The sequence below is a fragment of the Lactuca serriola genome, chromosome 2, assembly GCF_051521515.1.
Source record: "Lactuca serriola cultivar US96UC23 chromosome 2, Lser_US96UC23_V15, whole genome shotgun sequence".
Lineage (NCBI taxonomy): Eukaryota > Viridiplantae > Streptophyta > Magnoliopsida > Asterales > Asteraceae > Lactuca > Lactuca serriola.
This window is the reverse complement of record NC_136409.1, coordinates 7,468,231-7,483,795: the sequence shown is the minus strand read 5'-3', so window position 1 is coordinate 7,483,795 and position 15,565 is coordinate 7,468,231. Positions and strand designations below refer to the sequence as shown.

The window sequence follows — 15,565 nt, the reverse complement described above, 5'->3', positions numbered from 1 at the left end:
GATTTATTAGATAAATATTGATTATTTGTAAATTAGATTTGAATTATCTTATGATATTTAAATAAGTTAAACCCTATTGTTTTGAAAATTTTCTAAACTTGCACTCAAATTTTGGATTTTAAAAATAATTAAAAGTCTTAATTTGAAATTTTAAATTCTAAAACCAACTATTTTGAAAAGTTCAAATTACACCCTTATGGTTTTACTAATTAATTAAGGTGTATAATTAAAAGAGATTTAATAAACCCATAAAGTTTTGGTTTACATTTAATTAAATTAAAAGTATAATTTATTGTTGAGAGAAAAACTTTGAGATATACTTGAACAAACGTTAGAACAAGTATATTGCAGAATAGTTAATCTCGAAGGATCTAAAGCTCAACAATAATATTTAGAGTTATATGGTTAGAAAGTTAGTTGCGGAAAAGTAAAGAAACGAAATGACAACTATTGTTATAACTACTAGTCGTCCAGACAACATGTTTTCTATTTGCTATTGTGTTAGGTTTCAATCAAATCCTTGCGAACCCTACATGATTGTTGTTAAGAAAATCTTCAGGTATCTCAAACGAACATCCTCGCTCGGAATATGGTACCCATCAAGCTCAGGTTTCTCTGTGAAAACATTTTCTGACGCTAATCTCGGAGGTTGCGGTTTAGATCTAAAAAGTACAGCGGGAGGATGCCAATTTCTTGATGGCAAACTCATTAGTTGACAATCTAAGAAACAAACTTGCGTCTCCCTATCGACTACTGAAGTTGAGTACATAGACGCTGCCTCTTGCACTTCATAAGTAATCTGGATTCAAAGTCAACTTCGTGACTATGGTATTAATATGAAGCGAATTCCCTTGTATTGCAACTCTGAAAGCGCCATTCATATCAGTCACAAATGAGTGCAACACTCAAAGACCAAACAGATCGCACTGATGTATCAGTTTATCAAAGATCACGTGGAAAATGGAAATGTCGAGATGCACTTTGCTAGATCCGTTGATCAGCTGGCCGACATCTTCATGAAAGCCTTACCTGAACAAACCTTTAATCTCATTCTTCAAATCTTAGGAATGATAGAGTCTGGATCTGTTCCAAAATCACCTTCGCACTCATAAAGTTTTGGTTCACTTGTGAATTGGTGCGAACGCTCATAGTGACTCCTAACTCACAACTCACACTGCGAATTGGTGCGAACGCTTGCAGTGACTCGCAGACAACTGTTCATTCGGTGGTTCGGAGCTCTATGTATCCTTTTGTATATTATGTTGTTATTTTTTCTGTTTTTATTTCTTTTTCAGAAAAATCGAAAATCGAAAAATATTTTATTTCTATTTTTATTTCTTTTTCAGAAAACTCAAAAATACAAAAACATTTTCTTTGTTTTTATTGTTATTTCTTTTCATAAAATTATAAAATACCAAAAATTTATGCACACTCATACACGTACTTTACGTAATGCAACTATTATATATATTCTTGTTTCTTTTAGTATTTGAATGGTTTTTTTTTAAGTCCCAAATAGTGGATAGTTTCCCTTTTTTGCATTTATTTCCTTTATGTGTTAATCCATATATATGGCCCCTTTGTAATCCATCTTTTAGTAATATGTGAACATACTATTGAGTGTTTTAGTGTGATTCATTCTTCAATGTTTTGCTGAATTCCCTAGTTGTGTAGTAGGACGATTGTCTTCCAAAGGTTAACATTTTATAGTCGTGTGTATATTCAGCTTTAGTGAATGTGAATACCAAGTATTGAATAAACCGCCTCGTTAAAAAAAGTAACTTAGTTTTCTAATTAACACAATTCGAAAGTATAAAGATGATCCATATAAAGAAAAAGCGAAAAGAGAAATAAAAAATTAGCCTTGTATAGAAATGGAGAAGCCTATCAACACAATGCCTTTATGTACAGAATTATATTAACACTAATAAAGAAAGAATGTGAATGCCTAAATCATAGCTATGATTATAACACATTGATCCTAGCCCTAGCATGGCCTTGAGATACCTGGAACTGCTCCGTGATGCCTAAATGTGCCATGAGAAGCCAAACATGTGTTAGGAACTCGCCTCCTTTCCGAAGCTGTTGCTCATGGTGAAACCCTCTGCAGTGAGTAGCAGCATAAGCTAGGATCTCAATCCATACTTGACTCACGACTTTCCACATTTTGTCCCTCTCCATCTCTGATCTCAAAGTTAACGCTAGCCTGCAACCATCAAACAGTGCAGATTTGCATCGATCTCCCTTAACTGTGCTAGGCAACACTTCAAGACAATCAACTTCAAGCATCTTTCTACAGGCTTCAGATTTCGTAGCAAAAGTAGGACCTTTTTCTTTAAAGAAACGCATGGCTTCAGCACATGTGTCACGATACCTTATCATGCCAATACCTATTGGCAACATAACTGGGTATGATACCAGAAGATACAAAAGATAATCAGAAATGTTCTTGCTTTCCCTACGATGGATATCAATGTTTCCCACATGGTCTTTATCTTCATCCTCTGCGTAATAGCAAAGAGCAGTAGCAATGTGCCATATAAGAATACTCTGATCGAATTCTACCTTGTTGATACTCCATAAAAGGGCGTCACACTTATTCTTTCGGAGTGCAAAACTACCTTTATGAGTACATAACACTTTGGGATCAGAATCAGAGTTTCCAACCATGAACTCATGAAACTGCCTGTAAATCAAATCTTGCAGGTCGTCTGAAACTTTCGTGTATGTCTTGTAACGGTGCTTTACTCGATACTTATCCACCCCAAAGAATTTCTGAATTGCCATTAAACTAGCGGGCTTCTCCTCGAGTGCAACACTTAGTAGGTCTAATTGTGCAATGGATCCAGACCACCTTTTTTTGGTTGGTTGTTTCAAGAACGGGAATACGAGGCTCTTCCTTGTGTAGTTTCGCTGGCTCAACCAGTGATCTGTCCAATCAGAGCGAAGCATGGTAATAACTGCAAAGATTTCCATAAAGATGGTTGCACCGATTAACAGGCTGGTAATTGCAACATCAATCCGATGGTAATGATTCCTATCATTGAGAAAATAAAAGCCCACTGGTATTAGAAAGAGGAGGAAAACGCTAATAAGTCGAAGAATGAGCCTCATGATTGTGTACACCACACTCGCCTTCGTGTAAAGCATGTCGTACGCAAATCCAAGTTCAATCTCAACAATACGAAAAGCATCACCTGATTGAAAATGACGGAAGTAGGATAAGCTACTATCCCGATCCTCAAAAGTGAGGATGAGGTCAACAAAAAGCCGCTTGAATGATTGAAATAGATCATGCGCTATAGATATTTCCTTCCCTTCTTGAGGATATGCATGATCGACTGGTGGAACAGGAGGCTCAGGAACGGACTCCACTTTCGCATTGAACCCCTGTGACTTTTTCAAGTGAAGATCATCCAAGAATTTGGGAAAATTCGGACCTGGGTCAGCAGGACCAAGCATTGAGTCACGAAGATGCTCAGTGTTTGCTAACCTTAGAGCTTGAACACGTTCGAAACACTTGATGAAACCCGATAAATAAACCAATAGGCTTAGCTGTGGGAGATGAGAACAACCTGGCCAAGACAACAAGAGTATATACAGAGCTACTCCTGACTGAAACCCAATCTCTACAAGGTGTCTTAACCAAAGCTCGTTGTCTTCCAATGCGAAAGCAGTGATTGTATCTGGCCCACCAAGGTGATGGAGAAGAAAGGGCGCCCAAAACGACATGAGCTCACTACTGTTGGCCTTGTGATGTTGTGAAATGGAATGAGAGGTGTTGCATACATCTAAGGCAGTTCGGGTAATAATGCCAAGAGCTGCTGATGCGACTGCGTATGCCAATAAGTAGTTACACCACAGAGTGATTCTGATTCGTGTTCTTGGATTGTATTTCCGAATATTGCCTAGTAAGCTTAACATGATCTGTGAAGAAAGGCTGATCAAAATCAGTCCGCGTAGTGCCCACTCATTCCACATATTCTTGACCTCATCTGGTACTAGCTGTACTAAGTTTCTGTGACTCATATGCGTAATGAAACCAATAACTGGTAAGAAGTAAAACAAATTAAAGATATCAGTTGAAAAATAGTTACGAAGGACGACTGTAGGAAAATGCTATAAAACCAGATGACCCCAACCCGTGCACAATGTAGCAAACAACATAAATAGGGCCGGCCCAAAAATACCGGGCCACCTGGGCCACGGCGGAAGGAATCAACTTAGCAAGGGCATCATTTTTAGTAAAACTCTTATAGGTTTAGTAATTATTTGGGCCCAAGTTTTATCCACATATATATAGGTCAAGTCCATCATCAATCTTTGGGGCATGAGCGATCAGGCATGACTTGAGGGCTTCGCAGCAGCGACGCACGAGCATCGGTTAAAGCTTAAGGCGGCAAAATTTTCAGAAGGTGAGGAGACTTACATATGTGCATCATCATTCTTCAAGATTCTTGAAAACAATTTACTGAAATCCGGGCTAATGAATTATCGAGGGGGAGGAATGTATTATTGGTTCAAGATTCTTAAAAATCATATACTGAAATCTAGGTAAAAGAATTATCAGGGGGAGGAATGTATTATTTGGTTGTCTTGTGGATGAAGATTGGGGACAGGGATCAGGATGTATTTATAGATAATATTCTGTTGATAAACAAACAGTACTGTTGGTTACTGAATAAAGAGGAAACATCCATTACAGTCTCTTGGTAAATTCCAAGAACTTTCAAATTGAGATATCACGAAGATTTAGTTATTAACATCCAACCTACAAACACAGAGGGGAAAGATTTATGGTCTTCTCCTCTTCCGTACTAGGTTGTAGGTTCCTCAGAAATTGCACCCTCCGTAATTCTTGACTTGTGTGCCAGGTGTGCTGGTCTTGTTACTCATGTGGCAAAGATATTTAGTATATGTGTTCACAGTTGCGTTGGTCCAGTTAGTTTTTTTCTAATCTTGTACCAACTCGTAAATCTTAAGGCTATAGGGTATTCGTAAATGTTAAGGCTACAATTCAATCCATTCAAAAAACCGGAAATGTTAATGCTATTGTTCTGAGACCGTCTACTGTACGTGTTAATTAAAAATAAAATTTTAATAATAATAATAATTAAACATTAAATATTTTATAAATATTTTTTCATTACATAATTTAATCTTTTGGAACATTTATAAAAAAAATCAAAGATTCTTTAAAATATTTATAAGATTTTATTATCAAATTAAAAAAATCATTCTCTTTCCTTACAAAATTCATAGAAATTTTGTGGCATTTTAATTTTAAAAAAATAAAAATTCCCAAAAAATAATAAATGGAAAATATTAGTTTTAAAAGTGACAAAAAAAAATTTATTTATTAGAGAGGATAAAGTATGGTCAAATTCAATCATTCAAAAAGTAATGTCCAATTCAATTATTTATTTATCAGCGTCATGTCAGCTCTACTACAAATATAATGTCAAACAACTAGACTTTGGATATGGTTGTCATTCCAATATATATATATATATATATATATATATATATATATATATATATATATATATATATATATATATATATATATATATTTGACATTATTATATTAAATTAAAAACATAATTCAAATAAAAACACACTTTAAATTAAAACACATTACATTAATTTAAAACACACATATTTAAATCCTAAAATACATTAAAAAAACATAACAAAAATCCTAAAATACTTAAAAAAAAAACATAAAACATACCAACTAAAACATAAATATTAGATCCTAATTTTCATATTTTCCGCGGATTTGTTGTTGGATTTTTAGAAATGTCGCTAAATTTTTCTGGTCGAGATCCGATTGAAGCTTTGTGTTTATGATTTGAATATCGGTAAAAATGATTTTTCGGCGACAAGGTTCATCCATTGATTGATATTTTTTTCTAGAAAACTTAAGAGTTTTATCAATGGATTCCACAATCCCGTCTTCGCTAGTTGCGATTGCTTATCCGCTTGAAGACGCCGCTCGTTTTGCTTTGTCCATTCCCGGTGGTCGACGAAGTTGGACTTTCGGTGGACCCTCTACCTCGGTAATGTCAAATTCATCATTGAGGTCGAGGCCAAAACCCGCTTCTGAATCAGATATTATTGGCCTTTTGTTGGATCCAGTGGTCGAGTCTGCATTCGACATCTCCGGATTAAGGACTAATTTTCGACCCTTACGGCAAACTTCCCACGCTTTTTGGTGGCCGAATAGTTTACCATTGTTGGTAACTTTTAATTGGTAGCATGCAATTGATAAAATGTTGAAGTCGTTGCAACCACTTTTGTGACAACCCTATATTTTCCAAAAGCGATGCAACACTCAAAAGTCAAATACAACGAAAACTATTTGGAATCAACGAAATTAACCTCAAAAATAAAGTGTTCAAATATCTAAATTGGGATGCATCAAATGTTAGATATCGTGCCAAGGTTTCCAAAAACATAAAGAACATTCAAAACCGGGTTATATTGAAGAAATTATAACCACTCGAATATTTACGGCACACCGTTAAAACATTATTTAACGTAAAAAGTGAAATTACAACAAAAATGCATTTTAGCCTTAAGTATCTAAACAAAAGTTGTAGAGTTCGTTAAACTGTAAATGTACATAAAAAGATCGCCCACATTGGACCTCGTATGAAGAAGTTACGAATTTTCTAAGTTCGTAACAGTAGTAGAGGGCTAAAAACTCGAATTGAAGATTGGACGTTATTTAGCTATCGCAACCTAAACGAAAGTTGAAGGTCTCCACAATAGGAGTAAAATGATAAAAAAAACAAACGAAAACCGACGTCGAATAAAGAAGCTATGAATTTTTAACGGACTTTAGCATTCTCGGCCTATTAAAAAACATATCATTAAAAATAAAGTCAAAACTAGCCGACGGAGTCTAAATGAAATTTGTAGAGCATAATCTCACCTACGCGTGGATATAAAGAACACGAAAAACGGAGCCCGTACGCGAAAGTTACGGAATTTAGAAGACGAAAGTCAGGATTACGCCCAGCGTAATGTAGGAGTACGCCCAGCGTACTCAGGTGCAGGGTCGAGTCCTATCGCCTGCAGCTCTACGCCTAGCTAGACTCGAGTCGTAAGCCATGACGCAAAGTTACGCCCAGCGTAACCGAAGTACGCCCAGCGTAACCAAAGTACGCCCAGCGTAACGCGTACGCCTAGCGTACTTCGGTGGTACGCCCAACGTACTCGCCTTTCCAACACTATAAATAGAAGGCATGAGCTACGGGTTTTGGCACACCTTCTCAAACTCCCACTTACTCCCACATACTTTCAAGCACCAGAAGCTGTCCCGACGCCCTCGGTTTCCGCACACAAGCCCCCGACGAAGATTCTACGCTAACGAGATCCCCGAAGAGCTCGAAGACGCAGCTTTCCGCGGTTGAAGTTCTGCTCGACTCTAGCCCCACCCTCTTCAAACCAAACAAGTGAGTTCATACCCCTACCTTTCAAATCTTTTCATGTTTTAGGGGGGAAATACAAGTACAATACAAGTAAAAGTATCGTTTTATAAACATAAATGTAACATCTATCTTATTGATTATCGATACCAACATCTTACTTTACGTATAAAGGGCTAGTATATCATCAAGTTATTTTCACCAAATGGAACATACTTTCTGAAAAACTATAGTTAGCAAGTTATTCATACATTCTTACGTATACATCTTGAAAAACGAAATACTTTCAACAAAAATGAAGTAAAGTCTTTCTTATCGTAAATCTATTTATACTAAGCGATGTGAGATATTCAAACTTCAACGTACTCTTATGTATGCATTTTAAGTCCTGTATTATATACCATAATCTCTTGGAGGGAGAGCGTAATACTTGTGTATAGATCTATACGGGATTGACAACCGCGCACCTAAACTGTTAGCTACAGTTAGACCGGCAGGTTTGGGGTGACAAATGTTATAACACTACAACACCTGAAGAATGTTGTTACAGGCAGTCTGTGTCAATAGTATGGTTATAAGACTCACACGAAAGTATAAAAACAAGTTTGATTTACGAGATTCATATATGCATTCAGTTTCTACATTATTTTGTGCACAAAGTTTATCTTTATTATTCAAGTACGAAAAATACTAACGCACTCCAACTTTGAGAACTTTCCAAAACTATTTATAGAAAATATTGGATTTTCCGAAAACCTCGTTCATTGATTTTCTACCAAAATGACACACTTTTCAATACAAAACACTTATGAACTCACAAACTTAATTGTTGACACTTTTTGGAAACCACTTGTATTTCTCAGGGAATCAGTAATACAGGTAACCACCAGCTTTTGAAGAAGGAACGCTAAGGACGTTTATTATTAAACATTTATATCATCATATTGTAATATTCTTTTGCAAATATGTATAACGCAACATTATACGTTTTTTTTATTATATATATATATGATGGTTGTGTTACTTTCTTTACAATATTCAATTGTCGTGATACTACATGAAGTCATCCACCCCCGAATGTTTCCGCCATTCTGGTTTGGGGGTGTGACAGATTGGTATCAGAGCATTGTTTATAGTGAACTAAGTATATCGAACCACATAAGATATACAAACTATAAATGCAAAGGGGACCAAAAACCCTCTGACAAAACGTTTTCATAAACAATATATTTTCTTTTAAAAATATACATTTTTACTCGCATGTATCAGTCTCGTATCATGACAAGTTTTCTAAAAAGTATTAAGGCAAGTTGCGACACTACGATTGGGCCTCGGGGTATGTAATCAAATCGAGAATAAATATAGCCTGATCAACTATATTTATCCTGGATTTGACCAATGTACGTCGAGGAATGGTTTGACCAATGTACGTCGAGGAATGGTCGTAGTGGACAACAAGCCAAAAACTTACCAAATAAAAAATTCTTTTAAGATTCGCCAATTAGAAATACTATAGGAGTATTGTTATAAAATAATAGTACAATGAAAAACTTGCACACTGTAAGATATAGTTAAACGTAGGATGTTGTTAAATAGAAATTTCTTTTCTTATAAAATTCTCATACCTCTATCCTAGTACAGACAAATGGCCGGATTCCATTTACCGAGAGATCCCTACTACCCAAACCAAGGCAACGGCAGATGGATAGAAGAAGACCCGGAGGAAATCGAAGAGGAATTCGAATTCGAAGTCGGAGAGGAATTCGAAGTCGACGAGGAGGTCCAGGAAATTACTAGTGGAACAGACTCCGAGCCGGAAGTAATCGACCCTCCCGCTCCTCATCCTCCCGAAGTCAGACCATATCAACCAGGACCCATCCCCATCTGGGGAAGCCATCTCTACTACTGGAGCCGCCAACTAGGTGTACGCCCTCCTTTCAGCATGTGTCGAGATTTTTACAATGTCAGTGGGGGAGGCTCAGCTGATCGAGCACTTCCTGTTATTGTGGGCACTATAGCTACCCAGAACTACCATGTGGACAAGCAAGCAGCCAGAGTTTGCGAGATCAATGCTGCTACTCAGGGTAACGCCGCAGACATCCGTCGTCTGGAAGGACTACACGAAAATAACCAAATCTACATAGGGACGCTTCAGAATCAAATGGTGACAGCACTAGCAGAAATAAGAGAGATGAAAGAATAACAAGCAGATCTTGAAAGGCGACTGATGGGAGTCAAGCAGTCGGATGCCGAATCCAGCTCCAAACGTACAACACGCTGCAAGTAGAACTTGCTCAACTCCAACAATTTTGATATAGCATAGGACCTTAGATAAAGTTTTTCTCTTATTTCCTTTGTATCTGAAATCGGAGACCTCTAGTTAGGTCGAATTTTCCTAAACATGAAGCATAATGTAACACACCTTAGGTGTGACATATATATAAATATGAAGTACTTCTTTATATAACTCTCGAAACTTATGGGATTAACTAAATTGCTATACCTACTTTGAAACCATAAACTAAAGTCAAAACAACTTACAAGATACAACTAACCCTCTAGTACACGATTGCCAAAACATTAGAAACTTATAGTATTCATTCTTATTTTCTCTACCAGAACATGCCTCCTCGTAGATCAGCACACATAAACTCAACCCAACACCACCTCCACCACCTCCTCCAATTATGGATGCCGCTATGTTCCAAACTGCTGTAACCGCCGCTGTAACCGCAGCGATGGCTCAAATGAGCAACAATAGGTCGGGAGGAGGAACAAACAACTTTACAAATGGCCAAAGTCAAGGCCGTTCAGGGGTATGTACTTACAAGGACTACACCAACGGAAAACCTATTCCCTTTTATGGGACTGGGGGAGTAATGGCTCTATCCCAATGGATAGAGAAAACGGAAGCTGTATTCGAAATTTGCACTTGCCCTGAAGAAAGCAAAGTAAAATTTGCTGCTTTTACTTTCTCTAAACGAGCCCTGACATGGTGGAACGGCCACGTCAAGGCACTAACTCTAGTGGTGGCGAACTCCATGGGTTGGGAAAACCTGAAACGAATGCTCCTACGAGAGTACTGTCCAAGGGGTGAGATTCAGAAGCTCGAACAGGAACTGTGGGGCCTTACGATGGTAGGCTCGGATATCGCAGGCTATACCAACAGATTCGGTGACTTGATAATACTTTGCCCAGGGATGCTGATCCTGGAAAGCCAAAAGGTGGAGAGGTACATCTGGGGACTATCAGCCCAACTTCGAGGAAGTGTGTTAGCTTCCAAACCCATGAACTTCGACAGCGCCAAGGAACTGGCGCAATCTCTCATTGATCATGGTGTCTGTCAAGAAGTCACGACTATCGTGACTGAACCAACCAAAGGGAACAACAACAACGATAACAATGCCAACAACAACAGCAAGAAGAAATTCTGGAACAAAAGAAAGGGGCAAACTTCGCAAGAACCTTCAAGGAAACAAATGGTGACGGTTCATGCTGCTACAGCTCCCACTACAACTCCTGCTACCCCTGCACCAACAAAACAATATGCGGGGAACCTGCCCAAGTGCAACAAATGTAACTACCATCACCACGGTAATTACCGCGAGATGCACTGTAAGAACTGCGACAGGAAAGGGCACACTGCCCGTTTCTGTAAGGCACTAGCGCGACCAGTCACTCAAGTTCCTGGTACTGGGATAAGCCAAGTATGTTATGGGTGTGGAGAAACTGGGCACTTCAAGAGGGACTGCCGCAAGACAAGGAATGTTGGCGGTGTTGGGAGAGTGCTGGCGATAGGTCAAAATGAAGCAATAGCTGACCCAACAGTGGTTACGAGTACGTTTCTCCTCGACAACATTTATGCATGCATACTGCGGTGCGGAGAGAAGTTTTGTGAGTCATAAATTCAAACATCTACTTAATCAACGACCCCAACCACTCAATAAAATATTCACTGTAAAATGGCTAACGGTAAAACGGAAAGCACAAGCGATATGTATGTAGGGTGCATATTAAACTTAAACGAACAATTATTTCAAATCGACCTTATGCCCATTTCGATAAGAAGTTTTGATGTAATCATCGGTATGGACTAGTTAAGTCTTCACCATGCCGATATTCTTTGTCACGAAAAGGCCGTTCGTCTCAATCTACCCAACGGCGAAACTCTTGTCATATATGGAGACAAACCTAGTTCAAATTTACAAATCATCTCCTGTGTTAAAGCACAAAAATATCTTCGCAAGGAATACCATGCCTTTCTAGCCCATGTAGTAGATAAGAAACAAGAACCAAAGAACACTAAAGACATTCTGGAAGTCTGCAATTTCCCAAACATATTCTATGCATGATCACATTTGTGCTTAGTATCAAGTTGTAACATGGTGTTTGTGTGGTTATTTCTTCACTTGATAAGGTTACGAGCACACTTTATTAAGTACTGGTGACCATAGAAATTATAATAGATTTAATTCTAGGTTATAGACTTTATTGAACCGAAGATTATTGTATTGCTTGTTGTAATATTTATGTGTTGGTATCTTGTAATCATCATTTAATATAAAAGTAGCAATTGCTAATGGAATGAAGTATGTTGAAGGACGGACTTTTGATTATTTAAAATAAATAAAATAAAAAGAAGAAAAAAGTTAAATTTGAAAGTCGACACTAAAATAATCATTCATAGAAGCTATAAAGTCAAGTGATGGTGTTTATATATTTCAATCCTTAATTTTATTTTATTATTTTTTTTTTTGTGTGTCATTTGTTTTTTTTTTGTGTTTGTGAAACTAGTTTGTAGTTGTTAGTGCATGAAAGCTACAATCTAAGAGCTGCAACTTTTATTTATATAAAAATGTTTGATAAAAATACTTATAAACTTTTGAAATTTTGTATTATGAGTTTTTCTTATAAAATAAATATTTTAAGTATATATTTACAAACAATTTTTTTCTTGTAGTTCAAAGGTTTTTTGTTTTTTTGTTTAAATTTAAGTCTGATATAATGTATAAACTATCAAAAACTTATTACATGTATGGTTCGACAAAATTTGACAGAAACTCTATTATCAAATAATTTTACGTGTCGTATAACTAAACGAGTTTCTAGCCACATAAAAGCGATAGAATATGAGAATATAGGGGTATATAGGTAATTTAACAAAAGCATCAAGATTTGTGTGTAAATAGAACAGATTCATTGAACCTGGACACCACCATTCCAACTTCCAAGCCTATAAAAACAAACACCCCAATCAAGGAAAGAACTCACCTCAACCGATTCAGTTAATTAGGCAAAATCCTTCTCTCTTTTAACCAAAAAGAATGGCCCCAAGCATGGCGGATCCGTCGGTGAAAAACCACCGACCGACGAAAATGGCGGCCCAGGAGGAGTTGTTGAGGAGGAGGAACGAGGAATTGGAGAGAGAGTTGAAGAGGAGTCTGGAAAGAGAGGAGAAGATGAAAATGGAGTTGCAGAAGACGTGGGAGAGGCTACGCGTGGCGGAGGAAGCCGAGGAACATCTTTGTTCGCAGCTAGGGGAGCTTGAAGCCGAGGCCATGGATCAAGCTTGTGCGTACAGAGAACGCCAGATGACGTTAATGGAACAGCTTTCGGCTGCTCAGAAGCTCATCCAATCGGCTTCCGTTCAGATACCATCAATGGATTTGTAAAACAGAAAGAAGGTGAATGTTTTTGACTGGTGATTTTGTAAGAATATAGAGAATGTTACATGTATTCGCTATGTATGTAAATTAATCTTTAAAGGTTGTTAAACAACAAATATTGCATCTGTTTTGATTGTGCAAATTAATGTTTTTGATTAGATTGATTGTGAAGAACAAGAACTTCCGTTTTTTCCTTCATTTTTGTTGTTTTATGCATGGTGGAACGATATAAGACGAATCGGGTTGTTTACTCATACTGAAATGTTTTTTAAATTCATTTTCTCGATGTAAAAGATCTTGAAAAGAAAACGAAGAATATTCCCATTATCGACATTCAACAATGCTTTTCTTTCCTTGAAATTAGATTAGAAGGAATATACAATTATTCACTTTTGTCGATACACATATTTGTAAAAGAAAGAAAACTTTTGGAAACTTTTATTAAAATAAAGAAGCATCTTTCTTTCTTTCTTTTTAATTTTTTACAACAGCGAAGACACAACACAACAAGATGAACATGTTTTTATGCGTTTGGGATATTAATGTACTTTGCTAATTTACTGTTTCTTTCATATTCAACTATTGAAATTGAATGGAGTGTTTTTTTTTTTACTGTATCAATATCCGTTTCTTCAAGATGTTAATTCACATGAATTTTTTATGTTTTGCAACAAATGAAGAAATTACTTTAATTGAATTTCTTTTCGCCCTTTTCAACCAAACACACTATAGTATTTCAACTCCTTCAACTTCCAAATGCATTGAATTCATATTTCCTTCATCAATTCCAATTCCTTTCAAAACAATGTGTGAACCAAACGCCCCTAAGTGATTGGAAAATAGTAAAAAAAAAAGTTATCTACTCCGATCCACCCAACTTCTTTTTCATGTTTAAAATAGCCAACTTCTTTTGTCTTCAAAAAAGTGAGATTAAAGTATAGTTTTCTAGTTAGACTATTTAATAAAACTACCAACTTTTTCTGGTTTAACTACACCTTTAACTGTAAGTAACTACCACTTGTATGGAAAACCAGACGTCTTCTTTACCTCGTTCTCCCTACACACCAAATAACACGTTACACGTTCCATGGTCAAATGGTCAAATCTCACCATAACTATTATAAATCATTAGTACCTTTCAATGTGATCAAGAATGAGCAGCCTTGGTCCAGGTGGAATCCTCGCATCTTGAAGAGCACTGATTTATCATTTATATATCATGAAAAATAATCATAAGAAAAATATAAAACAAAAAAAAAAAGAAAAAAGAACTTCATTGTTGCCACTTGCCTATCAGTGAGCAAAGGCAGAGTGTTATCTGTTAGCAACCCTTTTTTAAAGTTCTTTTCATAATGTCCAAGACCAAGACTAGTCAACATGCTTCTCGTTTCATTATACAACACATCTTCCGGATTTGGCATTGAAATTTTCTCCCTTATCTGCACAACCACGTAAACTAATAATGTCATATCAAAACATAACAGATTAGGTTATATACACATGCATCACCTTAAAGAATCCACCCTGCGCAAGTGCAAAGAGAACACCAGAAGTTATTGCAGTTGCAGCCTGATTAGAACCCCCGATACCACTAACCAATGAGAACATGACACCAGAACCAAAACCTGCCGCCATACTGCAATTATATACATACATGAATAAGATTTTAAACCTAAAACATCACTTTTTTTTTTTTTTTTCCTACAAGTGATAAAGAAAATTTAACCATTAATGGGTTCTCTACTATAAGCTTACTTTGACTGGACATCCTCCTTGCCTCTTAATCTTCGTAAGACACAGGATATGCCTGCATTAACACCACACGTAACAGCCAAATTACGAGCCTGTGCCAATGGCGATCCTGCAACAGCCTGTACATATATACAGTTAGGGTTTAGGGTTTCTATTTCATATTCAAGAAGCAAGTACGTTCTTTGGCATTCCATACAGAGAAGTAAATCAGTAGTGATAATCGAAAGTAAAAAGGGTTTCTTATCGAATTCCCCCATATCTTAAACCCTTAAAAATAATCAAGCAAATACACTACTGAAGATCGGTTGATGGTGAAGGAATAATGTAACCTGGGATTGCTGGAAGGAAGCGTTAGTCTGTAGAGTAAGGGAGGTGCTTGGTGGCGGAGGGGAAAAAGAGGAGGAGACATCGTTAGGAAGACTTGTTAACCCACCGATCGCCGCACCTTTGAGGGCGCTGGTGACGGTGACAATGGCAGCCTCGACGGGTAAAGATTGTTTAGCAAGCCAAGTGTTGAAGAGGGTCTCACATTCATTGTATTTGGTCTCTATGTGTTTGAGTGGGTTCTGGTGACCCATCACTAAAAACCCCTTCTTTTCTTCCCCCATCAATGTTTAATGCTCTCTGTTATGGAAAACTTTAAACGACTGGGATGATTTTTGAGTCGGGGATGGTGGTTGATCGTTTTCCTTTTCTAGTTTTAGGTTAAAT

General features: G+C 37.0%; 2 protein-coding genes across 2 annotated transcripts; both read right to left on the bottom strand.

Moving 5' to 3' along the window:
- Window positions 1-1,851: 1,851 nt before the first annotated feature.
- On the bottom strand, window positions 1,852-4,588 carry LOC145085933 (uncharacterized). Its single transcript, XM_079023628.1, has 2 exons — window positions 4,430-4,588; window positions 1,852-4,049 (listed from the first exon to the last, which is right to left on the bottom strand). The coding sequence occupies exons 1-2, from the start codon at window positions 4,443-4,445 to the stop codon at window positions 1,966-1,968; spliced, it is 2,100 nt and encodes a 699-aa protein (XP_078879754.1). The 5' UTR covers window positions 4,446-4,588; the 3' UTR covers window positions 1,852-1,965.
- A 9,264-nt stretch (window positions 4,589-13,852) lies between these two features.
- On the bottom strand, window positions 13,853-15,565 carry LOC145085932 (chloroplastic import inner membrane translocase subunit HP30-2-like). The gene is made up of 6 exons (XM_079023627.1): window positions 15,184-15,565; window positions 14,858-14,973; window positions 14,612-14,738; window positions 14,393-14,541; window positions 14,238-14,300; window positions 13,853-14,159 (listed from the first exon to the last, which is right to left on the bottom strand). The coding sequence occupies exons 1-6, from the start codon at window positions 15,460-15,462 to the stop codon at window positions 14,114-14,116; spliced, it is 780 nt and encodes a 259-aa protein (XP_078879753.1). The 5' UTR covers window positions 15,463-15,565; the 3' UTR covers window positions 13,853-14,113.

Bases quoted from the DNA above. Each gene is read 5' to 3' on its own strand.
- LOC145085932 (XM_079023627.1), bottom strand. From the start codon at position 15,462: ATGGGGGAAGAAAAGAAGGGGTTTTTAGTGATGGGTCACCAGAACCCA. The intron at 14,542-14,611 runs GTGATGCATGTG...GTGGTTGTGCAG, and splicing joins CGCAGGGTGGATTCTTTAAG to ATAAGGGAGAAAATTTCAAT. The intron at 14,160-14,237 runs GTACTAATGATT...TTTGGTGTGTAG, and splicing joins ATTCTTGATCACATTGAAAG to GGAGAACGAGGTAAAGAAGA.